Below are 23,376 nucleotides of genomic sequence, written 5' to 3'. Positions count from 1 at the left end.
CCTGAAAATAACCATATCCCCTGATTTCAGCAATCATAAAAGAACTGATGCAATTAACAAAATAACCCCCAAAATTATTTTTGTCGCACTTCATTCATGGAATCATGCCACTAATGAAGAAATGAACTGGTATTTATACACCATCTTTCATGCTCTGAGAACCCTATAAATATTTCACAGTCAATTATGTTATAGATTATGCAGCAGGCTATTTGCATTCGGGTTAGTAGCTAATGTAAAATAGAAAATGCTGAAAACACTCAGCAGGTTAAGGAACCTCTGTGGAGTATCTTCCTTAACAAATTATCCTGTTCAGGAGTTAAATATAGGACATCAGGATATTAAACAAGTTGGGTGAGAAAATATGCAATTAGGAAATCACAAAGAGGCTACAAAGGGATTAAGTCAGCTCAAACAAGTGGGAAAGAACGTGGCAGATAAAATACAATGTCAGGAAGCATGAAGTTAGCTACTTTTGTAGGGAAAATGACAATAGAATACTTCTTTAGTACTGAGAAATGTTTCTATTCTGAGGCAGTTTAAAAATATGATGTACAATTAGGAAGGTAAATGGTATATTAGCATTTGTTCCAAAAGACATTACAGCAAAGAGATCTCAGCACAATTAAACAGGGCATGAGCAAGGGCAAACTTGGTGTACTGCGCAGAGTTTTGGTGTCTTAACAGGTTGGCCATACAGAAAATGGTTCTGCTGGTTGTGAAGTCAATAACATAAGGTTAATTTGTCAGAATATGAAGTCAGTCATCTGGGACTGAGATGAGGAGAACTTTGTTCACTCAAAAGTTGTGAATGTTCAGAATTCTCCATAACAGAGTGCTGTGGGTCCCCAGCCTTTAAGAATATTCAAAACAAAGATGATAGCGTTCCTAAGGGAGTTAAGGAACATGAGGAGAGCTTTGGAAGGTATAGTTGAGTTAGAATGTTAGACATGAGCATGGTGAATGACAAAGCAACATCACAGAACCAAATTACTTATTCCTGCTCTTTTTACATATGTAGGAGAGCCAATCTCCAATTCCTCAACACTGCTAAAGGATCTTTAACATACCAGTAAATAGGCAGGGCCTTAGCTTGCTAAATTGCTACTACACTAAATTTAACTGGTGCCTCTGACAATATCACATTCCTTCAAAACTGCATGAAAGCCTGAGTAATGTGAAATCCTTGGATTGACAAGACGACAAGATGTAGGAGTAGAAGTAGATCATGCAGCTCTAAACCTGTCCCATTCATGATATTACGGCTAATCTGATCATTGTTAACTTCACTTTCCTGCATTTTATCCACACTTGTCAACTCCTTTACTGATTAAAAATATGTCAGCCTTAAAGGTACTTAATGATATAGTCTCTGCAATAAAGAATTCCACAGGTTTTCTACCTTCTGAGAAGAAATTCCTCATGTATTAAATGTGCAATCCCTTACTCTGAGATTGCGCCCTCTGGTCTCAATCTCCCACTAGGGGAAATGGCCTTTCTGAATCATCCCTGCCAAATTCCCAAAGAATCTTTCGTGTCTTAATAAAGTTGCTTCTCATTCTTCTAAATACCAACAAGTAGAGGTCTTACATGCACAACCTCTCCGAAAACAGTTCCTCCATACCTGGTATCAGCCTAATGAAATTTCACTGGACTGCCTCCAATGTCATAAATTTTGTTGGATAAGGAGCTCAAAACTGTTCACAGAATCCCAGCTATGTTCTGACTAATGCCTTGCATAGCTTTAGCAGAACCTCGCTACTTTAATATTTCATCCTCTTTGACGTGAAGGCCAACATTCCTTCCCTATTACCCATTGAGCTTTTGTGTTTGCTTTTTTGGGATTCATGGCTTTCTGTAGTCTTTCTCTATTTAAATAATATTCAGCTCTGCTATTCTACCTGCTGAAGTGTATGACATCATATTTTCCCACATTATATTCCATCTGCCAAGTTTTAACCCAATACCAACATGCTCATTTCCCTCTAGACACACTGTACATCATCCTCACCCACTTGGTCTCCCACTTATTTTCGTATCATCCACAAACTTCACTGCAGCACATACACGCTCTTTGTCCAAGTTAGTTAAAAATATTGAAAACAATATCTAAACTACTCAACCTTGTGACTGAATGCCTGCATTTACTAAATATTCTTAGGACTGGAAACAATAGATTAAGAATTCTAATTTACCAGTGTTTATTGTTCGAAGTCATTTCACTAAATTTGCTTCACTATACAGTCCAAAATCTCTAACAGGAAATTTTGCAGGATAAAATTTTTAATGAAATTTTGCTTTGTGTGAGGGGTTATGTAATGCATTCTATCACTTTTTGGCAACATTAATAGATAAAAAAAAATTCACTATCTGGTAAGAGTTTCATATGTGTTTATCCTAAGATTGCAATTGCTATCATCTACTAAGTAATTCAAGTACAAATCAGTGCAATTCAGTGGTGGGGGTGGAGGAAAGCTGTTACAAGTTCAAAACTAAGCGGTTTTGCAATATCAATTTCATGAATTATATTACACTATGATGTATACAGCATTACAGTTTTGAGATCAAAAATTAATTACAGTATAAAAATGTGTATCCTGGGCACAGTGCATCTGTATGATGATGTGAAGTGCATTACAACTGTACGGATCAAGCTGGATAGACCAGATGGTCTTTAACCTGCTATATTTTCTATGTTCATGTACACTAGTTTCATTCAGCAACTGAAAGCATATTCATCATTTGGCTGAAAACAACTTAAATACAGCATTGAACATTAAGTCAATGAATCATTTAACTGATCACTATACCAATATGCAGTTTAGCCTTTTCATTAGAATTCCCTTGATGTTAGTTATTTATTAAGAGAAAATGCGTAAATGATGTACATGAACCACATTTCTGTGCTGACACCTGTAAAAAGAATGCCAATTTTCAATGTGCCAAGTATAATTACTGTTCACAATACCTATTTATCAAAAAAGTTGTTCCAGCTGTTTGCACCACTAATGACTTCATAATACAATAGTGATAAATTCCATTGACATTGGGATTAATTTATTGCATCATTAGGGTTCATCCACAGTTACCATTTAGAAGTTATGAGCTCGCCACTACATTGTTCTTAAACAATAGCATTATCAAAAGCAAGCAGTGGGAAGATTAAAGCTCTATTTGCAGATTAAGTACAAATTATCTGTCCTCCTGTTTCAGCACCATTTATTCATTTATCACATAACGTCTAGTATTTCAGGTCAGTGTCAATATGCTCTGCATCCTCACAGTTAACAGATGTCTTCTCTTGTCAAATGAATTACTTTATGTTTCACGCACTGGTGGTCGCAGATGTGTCACTATAGCAACGTCATTAATTTCAGATCTTACCGGAAACATGCTCTCCAATCAAACCTAATTATACCACATTGCTTTCTTGTCCTACAATAAGGAAACTATAATGTAATTATTGGGACACTTCATTTTCTATTCTGTCGTGGTAAATGAGCAAGCCAAAGTGATGGACGCTTCTTGTCAGAATGCTTACTGATGAAGCACAAACCCAATTTGCAGTCATACAAAGGACTACCTTGCAATTAAGATAGACTGTAACATTCCTTCAACCCAACAACTTAAATTCTATATAGCTACCAAATGTGACTACGATTTCTGTAACCCAAGAACAAGAGAACGCAAAACAACCTTTAACAGGTGCTCACTCTGACCAACGCACATTTTGGTCAATGAACAAAGTGGAAATTGCAACATTACATGGAATTCAGCCCAAAGCTTTTGGTTTCTCTCACCCTTTTTCAAATAGTCTTGACCAGCTCGTACAAGTTACGATAATAATCAAGTCGCCAAAAGGAACCAATACTCTTGCAATTTAATACTTGACTTTAAAAAACCCATAAAAGTACCAAATCCACAATAACTTTTGACCTATGTGGGACTAGTTGCAGTTCAAATAAACAAAATTTCTTCAAAGAAGCTAATGTGCAATTACTTTTTGGATTTACTGTATTAGGAATGGTTAACAAATCACAAATACAAAACCCAACTTGTATTTAAGTCAAGCCACAATTGCAAGAGGTGTCATAATACAGAAAAGCACCTAAAGCTCTACACAGAAAAGTGTGTTGAAAAAATATGCGCTGAAGCAAAGGAGGGGGGAGATTTAGCAAGGGCAATATGGTCAGAGAGATGATTCTTATGGAGCATCCGAAAGGAAGAGAGATAGGTGGGTTGCAATCAGGTAATACCAGAAAATGTGGCCTAGGTGGTTGAAGGTATAGCTACCAATTTTTAGATTGCACAAGAGGTCAATACAAAGTAAGAGAAGTTGAAAGGTTTGACAGGATTACAAAGATCGGACAGCCGACCAAGAAATTTTTAAGATTTCATTGGCTCATGGTTGGAGTTTTGAAGTAGAGCTATTGAATGATAAAAAAACTGGCTGAAATAGTCAAGTTTTGATGAATGACCAAGTGGTATTTGATGCACAACAGGATATAAACACCAGTGATATCAAAAAGGTGACATTTATGAAAGGTGACAAAAACAGCATTGAAACAATTCAAACTTGAAGGAGAAAATGTTTGGGAAGAAGGCTTTAGCATAAGAGCTGAAGTACTGGCACATGTGAAAAGTACAATGTTTTTATAATGCAGATGATATTACACCAAAACACAAGCTTAGGGCTGAATTAGATGTCAGGTTTCAAAGACAGACGTTCAGCTCCAGGCAGTACCTGGGAAGAGGAAGGAATTAGTATTTGTTTTAAAGCTAATACCTTTGTTCCATTTAGTTCAGAGGTTGCAATGCAGTGCATGCATGAGAGCATGATGAAAGTGGTGAATGGTGCAAAGAGAAGCTACTGCTGCAGGTACTTAGACTGTGATCTAAATGTATAAAAGTGAAACCAGATTGAAGGTTTGCACCGGTGTTTAGAAGAGATGGATTCTCAGAAGGTGGCACAGCTGGCCATGGTAAAAGCTGCAGGTCTGAAAAGAGGGACAATGTTTATAGCCAGAGTAGATTTTTCAAACTGTGATGAGAGATATTCAGATGCTATAGCAAAGGCCAGGAATGCTATTAAAGATATCTGTAAGAGGAATTGCAAGAGGTGTCATAAAGAACATTTACTGTGACTATGGTGAATTGCCCTTTTCTGATGGCTTTGTAGTTTTTGACATTGTTAGCAGTCCAAGGACAGACAATAAACACCAACATTAACACCAGCTTCCACATTCCTAAATAATCTGCATGACATTGGGGAAGTGAAAATTTTCAACAACTTTGAAAAAGAAAATTAGGCTGGAAATGGAAATTTAAAATAGCAGTGAAAAAAACAGGTTGAAGAATGGTTGAAGATAAAAAGGACTTGAAAAGGAAGGCAAACCATACTTGGAGAGGAATCCATTTACAATATACATTATTATGGGTGACAACAGGAGAAGCTATTGGTAGGTATTAGGGTTTATTTTTGCTCTATAGAATGAGGGATAGAATCAGGAAATGTGAGTGAAAGAAAAATCACAGGTTAGGAACACACAAGACTCATTGGTAATTTAGTGAGATGATGATGAAAGTTATAGCCAGGAAACAGGCAGTGAGACTCTCCTGGCTTGATGTACATTTGGCAATTATCCAACGTAATATTATGAATGGCAAGTTCCATTTTTTTGTGCGTGAAAGATATTTTGGAGGCAAATGGGAGAATGGGCAGCGATTGTTGATCCACAGCAGAGTCCAGGCATGTCAAGGAAAGAAAGACAGTAGAACATTGGTGAGGTTAGCCCTCACTTGATATGTAGGAAAATAAGGCCAAAGGGAAAAGAGGATTTGATCATAGAGCTCGATAAAAAAGTACTGACAAGAGTCTTTGTGTGTGTTTTGAAGAATGGCAAAGGAGGCAGTTGACTTTTACACAGCTGTTAAATAAAAAGGTTCACAGAACTATAATCATAACACTCTACACAACACTTCAAAAAGCAGTAGATTGTATTTGCAGTAGATGATGCTGGTCAGAACAAAGGAAAATATGCACACTGAGGAAATATTTTAAGCACTTCAGAAAAGACTTGGTCCACTGGCTGTTTAAATGTGATTTAAATAGTCACAAGACAGCTAAAAACAAAGACCATGACTGCCTAACATTTCTAATTGCATTCACGTTGGTTTACATTCATAAAATTAGTTCAAATTTTGATAAATCTCCCTCAAAAGGAGTGAGAAAGCCATTTAAAAATTATTTTAATCAAAATTTCTAAGAACTAATGCTGCACTTTTTGTGCATTTTTGAATTTGTCCACAATATTAAATGACCAGCTATGTCATCACATTGAATTACATTCAGTATCGTTCAACATATCAGACATTTGAAAGATGTGCAGTTATTTAGTCTATCGCAAGTCAGAAGCTACAGAATATCAGAATCATGTTACAAGCTTTGAAGTTTACCTGTCTTATCTGTTAACAAATAAACTAAACGTCCCAGTTCTTCTGGTATTGTGCTCGTCCGGACCAATGTGCCAGGAATATTATCATCTCTCATGATCATCCAACCATAGGCTGCTTTCCCCATGTCTAGGTTTACCCGTAAACTGTACAAACAGGAAAAAGAAAAGTGAACACTTCAAACCTATTTCAGCTCTGCCTTAAACCCCAAGTCCAACATTGCCAATAATGCCTAGGTTTCCCTGCATTTTCATTTTTAAACTATCAACACATTTTTATAAAGCTGATAAGAAGTAAATTATAAGGTGAAGTCAATCATTTAATACAAATTTACCCACGACTAAGGTACTAGAAATGGGAGTGAGACAACATTAGGAGCAAACGACAAATAATTAAAACTGATTTTGAGATTATATATCTCAGTAATCTCTTCCCTAGCTTCCCACAAAGTTCTGGGAAACACATGATCAGGTCCTAGGGATTTATCTAGCTTTATGCATTTTACGACTACCTACTCTGAAATATGAACATTTTTCATGTCATTGCAACTTATTTCCCCAAGTTCCATCCATGTACTTCTCCACAGTAAGTACTGACGTGAAATTTTCATTGCTTCACCCATCTCCTGTGGTTCCACATGCAGCCACATTGATCATTAAGGGGCCCTATTCTCCCCCTAGTCACTCTTTTGCCCTTAATGTACTTATAGAATCTCCTTGGATTCTCCTTAACTCTATTTGCCAAAGCTATCTCAGGTCCCATTTTTTTGCCTTCCTGATTTCTCTTTTAAATGCACTCCCTCTGCCCTTCTACTCCTCACAGTCCACCAGGACTTTGAGCAGATGGAGTTTAATTTAAATCAATGCAAAGTGCTGCATTTTGGTAAGGCAAACTGGTACAGGCCTTATACAGTTAATGTTAGGGCCCTGGGGAGTGTTGCCAAACAAAGACCTGGGTGGCAGGTTCATAGTTCCTTGAAAATGGAGTCACAGGTAGACAGGGTGGTGGTGGTGTTGGTGTTGGGCACACTTGCCTTTATTGGTCAGTTGAAATGTCATGTTGTGGCTGTACAGGATATTGGTGAAGCCACTTTTAGAATATTGTGGACAATTCTGGTCGCCTTTCTATTAAACTTGTGAGGATGCAGAAATGATTTACAAGGATGTTGCTGGGACTGAAGGCTTTGAGTTATAAGGAGGGGTTGGATAGGTTGGGGCTTTTTTCCCCTGGACCGGAGTGACCTTATCGATGTTTACAAAATCATGAGGGATATGGATAGGGTGAATATCAAAAGTATTTTTCCAAGGGTAGGGGAGTCTGGAACTAGAGGTCACATGTTTAAGGTGAGAGGGTAAAGATTTAGAAAGGATACGAGGGAGAACACTTCATGCAGAGGGTGGTGTATGTATGGAACGAACTGTCAGAGGAAGTGATAGAGGCATATAAAATCACAACATTTAAAAGGCATCTGGATAGATACATGAATAGGAACGGTTTAGAAGGATATGGGCCAAATGCTGGCAAAAAGGACGAGATCAGATTGGAATATCTAGTTGGCATGGACAAGTTGGACCATAGGGTCTGCTTCTGTGTTGTATGACACTATGAGTCGAAGATATTAAAATTGTTTGAAAGTATAAAAAGGACTACTAAAATAAGCAGCATTTGATGTACATGCCACTGAGAACAGGATTCCGCATTATACAATTACATGGTTTTTCTCAGTGTATTTTTACTGGCTATTATTCCAATAACTACTTTATACCAATCATTTGTACTCTAAAATTAAAACTTAAGCAATAAATGAATGGCAGGGTCAGGGCATGTGGACAGTTTGTTCACAGCAGTATGATCCTTCTGGGACCATCACATTTTCGTTTGTGCTACAACAATTTCACGATAAAGCTTCCTTCACAACTAGATTTAGGTATGACTTTCAACATTCACGTTTCGTAGGTTGGACAGAATTTTAAAACAAATCTTACCTGATCGGAATGATGTAGGAAAATAATAGAATGAAGCGGAATAGGTAACGATACCAAGGACCCACAAATCCTTGTAAAGCTACCATAACTACTGAAAGCACAACTAGTGCCAAAAACAAAGCCTTCGTCAGTCGATTTAGTTCCAGGTCCAGCAAGCCAACCTACAAGAAATCAAAATATTTGCAGGTGAATTTAGTTATAATCCAAGTTGCATTTAAAGCCAAAGAGACTCTGTATCTTTAAAATATTCTTGATATTTTTATCCTACCTTTTGTATACACTATAACTATATCACATCACCTTTTTAAACAAAGGTGATAGTAGGGAATTGCTACACATTCTTCACATCAGATTTGCATTTAGCAGACCAACAAAAACCGAAGTGCACAAAAATTGGAGTAAGGCCATAAAATCACAAAGCTATTGTTTGAATTTCTGATTTTTATAAAGTTACTTATACAGAAGTTTTACGTAGGAAAACATTCCAAGAACATAATCAGAATGAAATCACTAATAACTGAGCTAAAGGAGTTACTGAAAACTTGACTAATTTTAAATAGCGTTTTGAAAGGATGAGGGGTGGAGAGGAATGGAGGGATTTTCAGAGTTTACAGCTGCTGAAGGCATGGTCATCCATGATGGTGAGAGTGGAGGGATGGGTTCTTAAAAGGTCAGAATTGAGTGAACAGTTTCTGCAGGGCTGTAGAGTTGGAGCAGGATACATTAACAAGATGGAATGAGACCATCCATGCATCCAAATAAGAGTTTGAGAATGGGCACTAGTGGATTGGGAACTGGTAGGTATGCCAGAACATAGGACTACTAAAACTTGATGCAAGCAAGGAAACAGACAAAAAGAGTTTTAAATTAGTTCAGGTTTATGGAGGGTGGAAACTAGGCGGCTTGTCAGGAGAACCTTAGACTAGTCTAGGCAGGAAGCAATCAAGCATTGGAGTAGATTTCAACAGATGGGCTTAGGCAACAGAGCCAGAAGAAATCATTATGACAGAGTCAGAGATCTGCAGCACAGAGAAGGCTTTTTTGCCCATCAATTCCGCACCAAACAAACAAGCACCTAAGGATTGCGTTGCTTGTGGCAATAAAGTATAATCTTGTTTTAATTTCAAAATATTTTGTTCGTAAAAATTATCTTTATATATAGGAACAAATGTAGTTTGGTTCTGTGCTGTAGCATTTCAAGGAAACAAAGAAACATAGGAGTTTGACTCTATCTAAACAAACCAAAGGCATCTCTTACTTGAACCAGACCATTTTTATATGCATTTGAAACACCATGAGGGTCCAATAACTGAACAGACACCCATTTAACTTCAGCAGGAAGATCTCAGACAGCAGCCTTTGCCAATTTCAATAAAAGGAAATACTTCTGGTTCCTTGTAGGTCAGCTCTGCAACATCTTGCAGTTTGACATCTACCATTGCATGAGGGAGTTCACTGAACCACTTTTTTCATTGAGGTTAACGATAGCTTATTCTCCCTTTCTTAGAAAGTAGCAGGCTGAGCAAGCATATGGTTTAATTAGGATTACTCACTCCCTCCATGGTGAATGATGCGACAGTACGGAGTTGAATGGAATTAAATTTATTGTCAAGTGTACCGAGGCACAGTGAAAACCTTTGTCTTGTGAGCAATACAGACAGATCAGAGTTAAGTTGCATAGATAAGTAACTAATAGGTAAACAGCAGCAAAAACAAAAAAATACAGGTACAGGCAAATGTTTTTAAAAAAAGAGTCCATACTACAAGTCAGTTCTTGTTCTTTACCACAACCAAAAGAAATTCCATTCCCTCAAATATCAGTTATTAGGCAACACCACCCAGTGAATCACATTACCTAATATTTGGCATTCTGTCTGCAGTCATATTGTTTTTGTTTTGTATCAGTGCTGTGAACTATGCTTTGAGCAACTGGAGTGTACCAAAACATTGTTGCCATATGACAGGGTATGTGCCATTCTTTCCCACAAATCAACTATTTCTTTGTGGCAATGCCTATCTCACTTCAATAATTCTCTGCAACCCTCCTTTTCATTCACATAGTGACAATATTAAACTGATGACCCTTGCTAACATATTCCTGAAAAAAGGCATTTGTTCTAACAAAACCTTTCAATATTTAAACTTTCAAAAAACATTAAGTATCAATTTAGCAATCACTGTGGTGGATGAAATAATTTCAGTCTCTCTTTCTAACTATCCCCATCCCTGATAACATTCTATTCAATTTACTACACATGATGATCTGCTCAAAGTTCCAGATACTTGAAAGCATGGCCTCCCTAATGTTTTGTATAAATCTATTATTTCATTTTCAATGCAATCTGCCCCAATTTATAAAAGAAAATGCAACTCATTTTTAAAAATAGCTTTATCTACCTGTCTGGTAAGTAATTAATAATGGACATGAAGCTGGGAGCATGGGGAAAAAGGAAGAGAAAAAAATCGTGGCTTCAAAATGAGGTGAAGAGAACAAACTAATTGAATGAGGTCAGAAGAGTAGCAGAATACTCAAATAATAATAATATCAACAGAAGACAAAAGAAATTCCTTGGAAATGTTATCTATGCAGAAGGGTTGGAGTGTGAGACTATCACTGGAAGAATTAACAGAAGAGGATTAAGAAATTGACAGGGAAGGAAGCAGCTAGACAACATTAAAGGCTGATGAAACCAGAACTTTCAACGAGATCATCCACTGATGCTCGAATCAGAATGTTTAGAAGACCATAGCTGCCCACACTACTTGACATGACACTCAGGTGATGACTGTTCTTCCTGCACTGACACACTCAGGGAATTATACGTTTGAATTTTGAGGGTAATCTATCCTTTTAAATCCTTGAAAATCCTTCTATTGAATTTATATCCCAACTACAGCCAGTTTCTCCCCGAACATAGTGCCATAACATTTATTCATTCACATCACCTTAGAAAGGCCCTGGAGGGAATGCAGTATAGACTTGCCAGAATGATACTTGTGATCCAAAGTTTAAACTACAAGAGAGGTTTACACAAAGTAGACTTCCAAATCCTAGAATTTTAGAGGCTGAGGAGTGACTTGATCAAAGCTTGGAAACTATTCAAGGGAATCAACAGGGGAGAATGAAGCTTTTTTTGTTAGCTGGGAAGTCTAGGACATTGAAAAATTAGAACTGGATCCTTAAAGAGTGAATCATGCAAGCACATATATACAAAAGGTAGAGCATGTTTGATGTTTTCTTCCAAATATTGATACTGGGTCAATTGACAATTTTAAATCCTAGGTTGATAGACTTCCACAAATTAAAAAAAGTGTGAAGGATAGTGGACCAAGGTGTCTGTATGGAGTTCAGTTCAGAATCAGTCTTGTTGTTAGAACAGGCTTGAGGGAATAAATAGCATAATTGTTGTGTTTGACATCTGTTTGCTGATTCCGCTCACCCAATTGCTTTCCTGGAATCAACAGTCTTAAATAATATTTCTATGTTGGTGGTTGCAGTTATGTATATACATAACTATGTTTGCATTTAATTTCACTAATTAAGTCAAAGTTAAGTTTTAAGTAGTAATTCTAGTTGCTTTTACTTTCAATTGGACAATTACCCACAGTGGGGAAAGAGAATAATGTGTGGCCAGCTTCAGTAATTCTTCCTTTCAACTGTCTCGCATGTCAGAAATAGTTTATTTTTCAAAACACTCAGTCATAATTCCAACAATGTTGCCTTTTTGTACAATTTGAGCAATTTGTTTTTGTTTAATTGATTTAAAGTTCTGTTGATAATTTTTTAAAGACGTTACAGAACTATTTGCTCTGTTCAATTTTTTTTAATGCATTGTAGTTAATAAACCAGAGAGGAAAAAAAAGTCTCTTATTTTTTCTAGCCGCTCTAGTCAGACCTTATACTATTATTAAAGGGAAATAAACACCAAAACAGAAATGTTTCCCTTAATTATAGAAATAATCAGAAAATTACACCTAACCATTTGTGAAGAAGTTAAACATTCCAAAGGCTTGCCTTTCTCTTCCCCTGAGAACTAGGATTCTATAGGCGACAGCAAACTGATTTATCAGCGGCACTCAAAGTAACACAACTGAGGCAAATATCTTATGATTTCCACAGCTTCGACTAATACGTGGGTTATGCTTGAATTATCGAGAAAAATGGGTTCTGGGATTAAAAAGAAAAAATTAAGCCAAAGAAGCAGAGCACGTTTCAAAGACCAGATCTCTTTGGGTTCACAATGGCAGTCTAAGTTTCAGGCCTCACTGCGGATCAGATGAAGTCATTATTCATTCAGTCAAGGAAAAAAAAGACTCAATTACCTCAACCTAAAGATGCTATCAATGAATGCAAAGTGCATATTTTGTTCTATTCATCTAAATCCCATTAAAAGTGAAAGGAATGATTTAATCTGGTCGTCTAAAGTTGGTCTTTTTTTGTAATAAAATAAAGAATCACTGTCTCACAATATGCATAACTACTGACTGAGACTGCTCCCCCCTGCATCCTAAACAGCGGAAAAAACTGTGATACTTTATACAGAAAATACAGCAAAGAATACTACTGTTCCCTTGGAAAAAGTCACAGCTCCAATGAACTGCCACCTCATAAATATGGTAAGTTCTTGCTTTATTATAACAAAGAAAAACAATTCTTGGTCAATAAGTGTTGCATAACATTTTCCCTTTCCCACACAGTGTAACCATCACTTTCAATCTGCACACTACAAAAACATCTGATTTGTAATTGGTTCATCAAAAGCAAGAAAGAAATGAACACAAAAAGTAAATGGAGGCTTCCATGACAAGCCATACTCATGTCAGCACTTAATTAATAGGCAACAATGATAATCTGACAAAAATACAGTAAAACACCATATTAAATAAAATAAAAACAAAACTGCTTGTAAACAAAATGTACTTTATACACAATAATCCATGTTAATGTAGCACTAATTACATTTGTATAACACTGGCTACCATTTCTTGAAACCCTGGCTGTAATCAGATACACGACAGTGCATGGGAAAACGCAAAGTTAAAAGGATACTAGCTTTATTGCACTACATTACTTTTTGCTTAGAATTTGAGTTTGACATTTTACATTTGGACAGCCTAGTTAATGAAACACTGAGTGCAATATTTATTGCTGAGAGACTGAACACTTTTGTTTTATTTTGTGTCTCAACATTAAATTTTGATGCCAGAAGTAAATTTAATTTGACAATCTTATCTAAAAGAAGCATCATAATTAATTCTGAGCCATAAATCTTTCAAACTTGAACAATAAAATTTTGTGCAACCATAGTACTTTAGATTCTGGAGTATCTGTGCTTATTTTCCCCAAAATGTAAATCATGTTAACAGTTTACATAGAAACTAAGAGATATTCTGTATGCATATGTACTATTTCAACTAATACAGCCTGAGTTCTCATCGCCTGGAGTTATCAACAAAGCATATTTTACTACCCAGTGACAACAAAAAAGCTGATGTCATCTTCATGAAAAAGAGAAAATGCTTTAAAACACAGTATGCAGATGGGGTGGGAGGAGAGAAATGAGAGATTAAACTAGATACATAAATTACATCTTTGGAACTGGGTCTAACTGAAGCAAACCGAAGACAGATAAGATGAAAAATCAATTCCCCACCAATTGTACATTGAGTTTGAGTAGTTTCAATCTTGTTGCAAACCAATGACACAAAATCACTTCTTGATATGGGTCTTTAAAAAAGGGTCTATTTCAATATTACCATTCTTTACCTTGAGTGCTAAATTTGCAATTCTTACTTTTGAAATGGAATCAGGTAGAATGCCAGATTCATAACCAGCCAATACCTATGTTCCATTGACAACAATTAGATGGGGTCGAAAAGAAACTTTGCATCCAACGCTACCAACTTTTCCAATGGTCAAGCAGGTTAATATTTGCTCCTTTAAATTTAGCTAGAGAGAGGGTATTGTGGACAATTCTTTTTCTATATCTCCTTTAAGTGAAATAATGAGGAAATAACTTCTATATCCAGTCATGTACCAACTTGAAGAACTAAGAGGGAAACTTCATAAAGTGAATTTTACATGTGCCAAATAGAGAATAATCAGATATAATCAGGTATAATCAGATTCCCAACTAAAAGCAATTACCCACATAATCCCTTAAGTAATGGTCTTCCACAATACGTTGTCTCTTTAATCAACTACTACAGACAGAACCAGGACTACCAGCTTTTTTTGAAGTCTGTACATGTCTTCAAATCAACGATAACAGACTAAAAATAATAACATTATAAACTGGTCAAAGATAGGTAACTAAATAAAATGCAGAAACTTAACTGGTGCATCTATTTTGTATTTCTGCCCCATTTTAAACCATGAAGATTATATAAAAGAAACATGGGAAAAAAATCATGTAGTAGATGCAGACTCTAATTCCTGCACATGTTAAACAAAGATACAAATACCTTAAAGCTAAAGTTTTGATATTCCTTGAGGGTTGTGCTTCACAGTACTTAAGACCATAAGATGCTCGAGCGTAAGTAGATGATTTAGCCCATTGCGTCTGCATCACCATTCAATGAGATGGCTGACAATCCTCAACTCCACTTTCCTGCCTTCCCCCATAACCCTGGATTGCTTTACTGATTAAAAATCTACCTCAGGATGTACTTAACAACACAGCCCTGATAGCCCTCTGCCTAAAAATTGGAACAGATTCACTACCAGCTGAAAGAAGAAATTCCTTCGTGTGTCTGACATGTGTGGCCGTTTATTCTGAGATCATACCCTCTGGTCCCAGACTCTCCTGCAAGGGAACCAACCTTCATGTATCTAGTGGATCAAGTCCTCGAAGAATCTTGTATATTTCAGTAAGGTCACCTCTCATTCTTCTAAATCTCATTGAGTACAGGCCTAACTTAATCCCTCCTCCATACTTGATGATAAACATTCTCTGGACTATCCTGGATAAGGAGCCTGAAACTGTTCACAGTATTCCAACTGTGATCTGACAAGTGCCTTGTACAGTTTTAGCAAAACCATCCTACTTTGATACCCCATTCCCTCTGAAATCAGGGTCAACATTTCATTTGCCTTCTCTATAATCTCAACTTGGATGCTAGCTTTTCATGATTCACAGGTTCTCTGCTAAATAGCTTTCTATTATTTACAAGGAGAAGGGCTGCATTCAGCTTCCTGACAAAGTGCATAACCTTACATTATATTCTATTTGCTATGCTTTTGCCCACTGACTTAACTTGACTATATCCATCTGCAAGCTTTTTGTGCCATCCTCATCATTTGCCTTCCCATCTCTTTTTGTGTTATCTGCAAACTTGGCTATATTTCTCTCACTTTCCTCAAAATAATCAACGTATATTGTAAATAAGTGTAGCCTCAGCACTGTTCCATATGGCACTCCATTATTACTGGTTGCCATCTTGAAAATACCCACTTTATCCCAATACACTATTTTTGATTCGTTAGCTAATCCACTATCCATGCTAATATGCTGCCTCCAACATCAGAGGCTTTTTTTTATGTAGTCAAATATATGTTGCCTTTAAAGCTTTCTTAAAATTCAAATATATTCCATGCATTGATTCCCTTTATCAATCCTGCTTGTTACCTTCTCAAAGAAATCTACTAAATTTATCAGGTATGATTTCCTCTTCATGAAACCATGTAGACTCTGCTTGATGATTGATTAACTTTATGGAACATCTTAAAAAAAGTATACATTCACCTTGATGAGCAAGATATTTAAAAAAAAAGTCAATATTGCTCTAGTTTCAAAACAGTATAAAAACAGTACACTTCAGTTTGTAATGCAGCATCCATTGTCAGTTATATTACTGCAGAGGAGAAAGTGAGGACTGCAGATGTTGAAGAGTCAGAGTCGAAAAGTGTAGCGCTAGAAAAGCACAGGTCAGGCAGTATCCAAGGAGCAGGAAAGTCGATATTTCAGGTATAAGCTTTTCAGCAGGAACACCGAAGAATAATGCCCGAAACGTTGACTCTCCTGCTCCTCGGATGCTGTCTGATGTGCTGCGCTGTGCATTCCAACGCCAAACTTTTCGACTCAATATTTACTGCAGTTTCAGACCATTTTTTTGTAATTGCATTGAAAATTGGTAACTCTGAACTGAACAATTTAATATTCGTTACTAACCTTACAAAACATTTGCTAAGGCATTACAAAGAAATTGAAGATTGATCACAAAAATTACATATTATTATATTACAAGTATTATGTTCACACTGCACAATTCCTTTCAAGTCTTCAAAGAAATTTTGAACATTTCTTTCAATAATCTTTGCCATATTGCAAAATAACAACTTTGTTTTGTTAGTCCTTTATGCCAAATAATTTAAGACATTCCCTTAAAAACAATAATGTATGATGCAATTATTGACATATAAACTAGGTTATTTTCAACTCTGTTTTGTTATTTTGGGGTACATTACCCTTGTTCTTATGAACCATTTGATGATTGATTTCATACTTAATGGCTTGTAAGAAACCTTAACATTTGGACTTATGGGAAAAGTTGCACAGATTGACAGATAAAGTAAAAAGGTCTGTATTAATTTCCAAATAAAGAAATGCATGGAGTGGTATTTCACTATGATTATACTCCAAAGTACCAATTACTACACATCAGAAACTATAGCGGGTGACACTCTACAATAAAGGAAATAATTTCCAGTTGGAGAGACAGAAACTGCTAATATGCAGGGTTTGAGTCTACAAGAATCTCTGCAAAAGGAAGTAGCTAATAAGGTTTAATGATGCATGTCAGGAAGCCACAATATGTAGGGAAACACAGCTGGCTTCATTTTGTAAACTCTTCTGTATACACATCTTTCCAGTCCTCGATTGTCAGCTGTGTAAGTGCCACTGGGGACAATTTAAATCATAAATCAGGATCGTCCCTGGTATCTTGAAATTAGGGCCAAAGTATATTAATACTATATATACACACACACCATATTCAAGCTGCCATCCTTGAAGTAATAATACCAGGCAATAATATGGCAACTCACTGGTTTGCGGGAAAAATCAAAAATTACATTCCTTAATCTGACGACTGATGGTGTTCAAAACCCCACTTTCCAGACAAAACCAAGTACAGAAATGCATGTTGTTTTGGTTCCAGAGATTTTAAATTCTAATTTTTTTTCTAAACTTTAAAAAAGTGCACGCAAACAAGCTGATAAATTACACATTTCAGTAATGAACGCAATATCAAAGTATTGTGGTGAACACAACATGCAGGTGACAGTAATTAGCTGCAGATGACAGAAGTACTCTGAATTCATACCAGATGGTGGTTAAGGGTCAGTGGAAAGTAGCAACCCTACCACAAGGAAACTGTTGTAATGTACAATAACTATCAAACTTCCAAGCACTCAAAAACAAATTAGTTATTCTACCACAGGAAGAAAACAACATGGCTATAACATTAAACTGCAGTAAACTGGCACAACTGCAATCACTCCACTCAAATCAGTTAAAATAATTTAATGAACACAAGACTGAAATGTAAAATTTCTGGAGGTAAATTACTGATGTAAATGTAACAGATAATTAAATAACAAGATTACTGTATATTAATTCAAATTATGGCACTGCAGTATTTTCTTTTTTAAAAAATCATGATATTTTCAGTGCATGACTTTGTGCGAGTCGACAAACCCATGCCATACAATCACCATAATTTTATTAATCTTTTAAAGGTTAGCAGCAATTGTTTGTTTCATAAGTGAAGAAACACATTCTGACCACTGTCAACTTTAATGGTGAGAACATTATAAAAAAAGCATGATGTAAAATACTGTCAACTAAAAACATGATCAAAAATGTTAAAACTTCAAGAAATAGATATTCACCAGTCTGTTCACCAGCTGCAAACCAGCAAGTTTTCTTCATGAGAAGCAATTTGGTACTAATCTCCAAAGCTATTTGTGCATATTAAGTTTAATGTATAATGGTCATCAAGACTGAATACTAGGTACATTTTTCTATAAATGAGTTCAGCCTTACACAGAAGATGCAATCAAGGAAAGCACTACCAAGAAAGTTGTTTTAGCATTATGGCAAGTATTAGCTGGAAACTTGCAATCTCACTTGTAGGCTTTATTGTTGGCTCATGGATCAAATGTATTACCGAGTGATTTGCTAAAATATGCAGGTTAGGTAGCTATCATGTCAGATTATTAAGCTGCAGAGATGTACAGTGACTCTGGTAGCCTTGAACTGGCGAGGGAAATCAAAATTAGACGAGAAAAATTTATGAGTGCTGTTATACTATTTCTACAGTACAAATTTTATCAACACTCACTCCGAGACTTGGATATCAAGATTATGGAACCATACAAGTATGAATAACAACTTGAGTGTAGGCAACAATTAAATGCAAGGGGCAATTTGTTCAAACAGGTGGGGGAGCACTGTCTTCATTCTCTAAATCCAAATACGAGAAAAGCATTGAAGGATTACATCGTAAATTGAAATGTTTTGTGCTACGGAACACCCCCTTGGCTCAGGCTATAAGTCGGCTTTTTAGTGAAATCAACAGAATCACTTAGACTGGACTAGGATAATTAAATAAGGACGTACTTACAAAGAGTCTGCAACATGGCAGAATTCAGTGACTTTTATTTGAATTAATATTCACCAACATTGCTATATTGAATTCCAAAATGATGTGGTCGCGATGTTTACTCAAGTACTGCAAATTGAATCATCTATGCCGGGACTAAAAGTACAGCTAGGTCTTGAAAGCTTAACTACTAATTTTAAGCAGAGCTAGAGGCTCAGCTGAGAACACTGCAACATATCAGGGAGGTGTAAATGTTACCTGGCCACTTTATTCCAGAAGGCTGTCACACCCCTTGGGACTCATTTTGCGTCAGGAGAGTGAATGTGAGTCAGATAAGGCCTTTATCTTTACAGCTGTTCAATAGGTTTGAGGTTCTTGCAGTCTCTACGGATCATAGGAGGGTTAAAGGATTGATGAGTGAACTGGCAATGGTACCATGGTACAAAAAGCTATTCAAGTGGTGAGGCCCAATAGGAAAGTAGTGGTGATATCAAACAGTTGAAAAATGTGGTGCTGGAAAAACACAGCAGGCCAGGCAGCATCCAAGGAGCAGGAGAATCGACGTTTCGGGCATAAGCCCTTCTACAGGACTCCAGCATCTGCAGTCCTCACTTTCTCCTTGTGATATCAACAGTACAATCAGGGCGATTCTCTGCACCCAAAAACAAGATTCTGGGCAGTTGAGCTGCTTGCTTCATCCCATAGGCTAGGATACCTTCCTTGGTGGGATAGAGAAAGAGGAAAACCCCATTGTTGCAGTCTACACAGATATGAGCAAAATAGATAGAACTGGGAAATAGAACATGCTTGAGCATCTGGGAACCTCAAAAGGCAATAACCTCTGCATTATTAAGTGAGCCAGGAGTGAATTGGCATAGAGTAAATAAGATTAAAGAGTTAAATGCATGACTCAGAGATTAATATGGAGAAACAGATTTCAATTCCTGGGGTACTAGTACCTAAATTGAGGCTAGTATTCTGGTGAGTCATACAAGTATAACATTAGAGAAGGTTTTAAACTAAGAAGTGGGGGTAAGCAACCATGTGAGGAAGACTGCAACAAATTAAATGGAGGACAAGGCAAGAGAGCAAGCTAAAGGAAATGTAGTCAAAGTGCAGCAGGAATGAATCGTGTGTACAAACTTAACAGCACATGGGCAAATAATGCTAAAGGTTGCAAAATAACAAAAGGACAGAGCTAAAGGCATTCTATCAAAATTCATGCAGCATCTGCAACCAGGTAGATCAACTGATGGAACAAAAGACGACAGCAGTAGGTGAGTAAAGCTAGGAAATTGGGTGTTCAGAGTATCTAAAAGTTATGAAGGCAAAACAAATGGAAGAAGAATTGTGTTGTTAATAAAGAATAAAATCAGTACGTTTATGAGAAAGGGGATCTTAAATTGAGGAGATCAAGATGTACAATCAGTTTAGGTGGAGCTAAGAAACAGCAGGAGGATGCATCAGTGTAGTGATAGTGTCACTGGAATAGTAATGCAGTGACCCAGCTAATCCTTTGGAGTCATGGATTTGAATTCCGCTACAGTAGATAATGAAATCTGATTTTGATTTCATAAATTGAATTAAAAGTAGAATTGCAACCATGTATCTTTTGATATGCATTGTAAAAATTCATCTGGTTCACTAATGTCCTGTAGGGAAGGATATCTGTCATCCTATGACGTGACCCCAGACAGACAGCAATGTATCTGACTACTGCCCTCTGAAATGGTCCCATATCAACAGACAATTAGGGGTAATCAATACTGGACCAGACAGTGATGTCAATATCCCATGAATGAATAAAAGACATAGGCATTGTTTATATTCAGAACAGTACTGGTGAAAAAGGGTATAATATACATCAGCAGAGGTTCATGTAATCTACAATCACTAATGCTGTGCAGGACAAATTCCTTGAATATATATAAAATGGTTTTCTATAACATTATATTCAGGAACCCAGCAGTGAAAATGCTATTTTAGATGGGTCTAAATGCTAAATGGGACAGTCTTCAAACAAACTGGGCATCCATGATGGTCCATGGACCATCAGCAGCAGAATCATATTCTAATACGATATGAAACCTTTTGTCCCGAAATATCCTCCAGTCAACCATTATCATCAAATCCTGAGTCAATGGAGAGCACGGAGAATGCAGAGAGCATGCCAAAAGCAGCACCAGATATATCTAAAAATGAGGTGTAAACCTACCAAACAGTACTAATTGTTTGGTAGCTTTATCAAAAGATAAAGCTAATGCATTCACAGCAATCATCAGCCAGAACTGCCAAGATGATCCATCTCAGCATCCTCCAGTGATCCCCAGCATCACAGATGCCAATCTTCAGCAATTCATTCCCTCCACTCCACACAAAATCAAGAAACATTGGAAGGCACTGGATTCTGCAAAGGCTATGGGCCCTGACAATAATGCTGCAATATTATGAAGACCTACTGAATTTGCCAAGCCAACATCCCTAGCCAAGCTGTTTTAGTACAGTTACAACTGTTCTAGTACAGTTACAGTACTGTTCTAGTACTGTACACAAAACAAAAGGACAAATCTAACCTGGCCAATTACCACATCACTTTCCTCTCAATCATCAGTTAAATGACACAAGGTGTCACCAACCATGCAAAGCAGCACCTGCTCACTGGCACTCAGTTTGAACTCGGCCAGGGCCACTCAGCTCCTGATCTCTTTACAGCCTTGGCCCAAACATGGACAAAAGCACTGAATTCCAGAGGTAAGATGAAATGAGAGTGACAGCTATTGACATAAAGGCAACATTTGACTGACTGTGGCATCCAAGAGCCTTAGCAAAACTGGAAGCAATGGTATCAGTGGGCAAACTCTTCACTGGTTGGAGTCATATCGGTCACAAAGGAAGTTGGTTGTGGTTGTTGGAGGTTAGTCATCTCAGCTCAAGGACATGTCTGTAGGATTTCCTCAAGGTAGTTTCTGAGGCCTAACCATCTTCAGCTGCTTCATCAATAACCTTTCCTCCATCATCACGTAAGAAATGGTATGTTCATAGATGACTGCACAATGTTTGAGCACCATTTGTGACAACTCAGATACTGAAGCAATCAATGTTCAAATGCAAAGGAGATCTGGACAATGTCCAGGCTTGGACTGACAAATGGCAAGTGACATTGGTACCACAATAATACAAAATCTAACCACTGCCACATTCATTGGTGATACCATCACTGAGTCCCCTACTGTCAACACTTTGGGCTTACCAGAAACGCAACTGGACTCACCAGGAGTAATTCACCTCCTGACTCCCCAGTGTCTGTCCATCATCCACAAGGGACAAGGCAAGAGTGTTAGGGAATACTCATTTGCCTGGATGAGTGTAGCTCCAATAACATTCAAGAAATTGACACCATCCAAGACAAAGCAGCTTGCTTGATTGACACCCTCCATCACCGACACTCAGTAGCAGCGATGTGTACTAACTACCAGCGTACTGCATAAATTCACCAAAGATTTTGAGACAGTATCTTCCAAGCCCACAACTACTTCGATCATGAAAGATAAGCCAGCAAATACACGGGAACACTACCACTTGCAAGTTCCCCTCCAAGCCACTCACCATCCTGACTTGGAAACGTGCTGCTGCTCCTTCACTCTCCCTGAATCAAAATCCTGGAATTCCCTCCGGAAGGGCATTGTGGGTCTACCTATAGCACATGAACGGAATTGGATCAAGGCGGTAGTTCAGCACACCTTCCCAAGGGCAACCAGTAACAGCAAATAAATGCTGGCCAGTCAGCAATAGCCAATACTCAATGAATGAATTAAAAAACTAATGCTGTGTAATGAGAAAAGACTAATGAACGATTTTGTTGTAGAGAGGTCTTAAGAGAAGACAAGAGTGAATGCAATAGAACTTTCTATTATAAGTTGAAAGTGCTACAATTCAGCGCAAAACTTGGACCTTAGATCTAAGTAAAAGAAACTACAAAGGTACGAGAAGAAAACTAGCTCTGGTAGCTTTGGAAACTATACTGAAAGTTATTGAAGTAGGCAAGCAATAGCTATCATTTAAATAAATAATACCTAATTTTAAACAATTTACATTCCTTTAGGCACAAGAATCTAACAGTAAAGGTGATTCCATCATGATTATCAAGAGAAATTAAAGATTATGTTTGCTCAAAGCAAGATTATAAAATTGCAACAGTAATAAGCATGAAGAGTGGAAGCATTTTAGAATTCCAACAGTGCAGCGAAAAAAAAACTGAAAACAGAATAAGATACAAAATAAAATGGAGTGTAAAAGCTTGATTTGGTGTACAAGGAGGAAAATATTAGTAAAG

General features: G+C 37.0%; 1 protein-coding gene across 1 annotated transcript in view; it reads right to left on the bottom strand.

The window, feature by feature from the left end:
• Window positions 1-23,376, bottom strand: part of atp9b (ATPase phospholipid transporting 9B) — a 351,572-nt gene that overhangs the window by 87,133 nt on the left and 241,063 nt on the right. Inside the window, exons 12-13 of the mRNA XM_060823126.1 lie at window positions 8,439-8,599; window positions 6,457-6,599 (exon numbers count right to left, since the gene is read on the bottom strand). Of these exons, the coding sequence (XP_060679109.1) occupies window positions 6,457-6,599; window positions 8,439-8,599 (304 nt within the window). The remainder of the gene's footprint in view (window positions 1-6,456; window positions 6,600-8,438; window positions 8,600-23,376) is intronic.

Source organism: Hemiscyllium ocellatum, chromosome 4, assembly GCF_020745735.1.
Source record: "Hemiscyllium ocellatum isolate sHemOce1 chromosome 4, sHemOce1.pat.X.cur, whole genome shotgun sequence".
NCBI classification, from domain to species: domain Eukaryota; kingdom Metazoa; phylum Chordata; class Chondrichthyes; order Orectolobiformes; family Hemiscylliidae; genus Hemiscyllium; species Hemiscyllium ocellatum.
The sequence above is the reverse complement of the archived record's forward strand: the minus strand, read 5'-3'. Positions and strand labels throughout refer to the sequence as shown.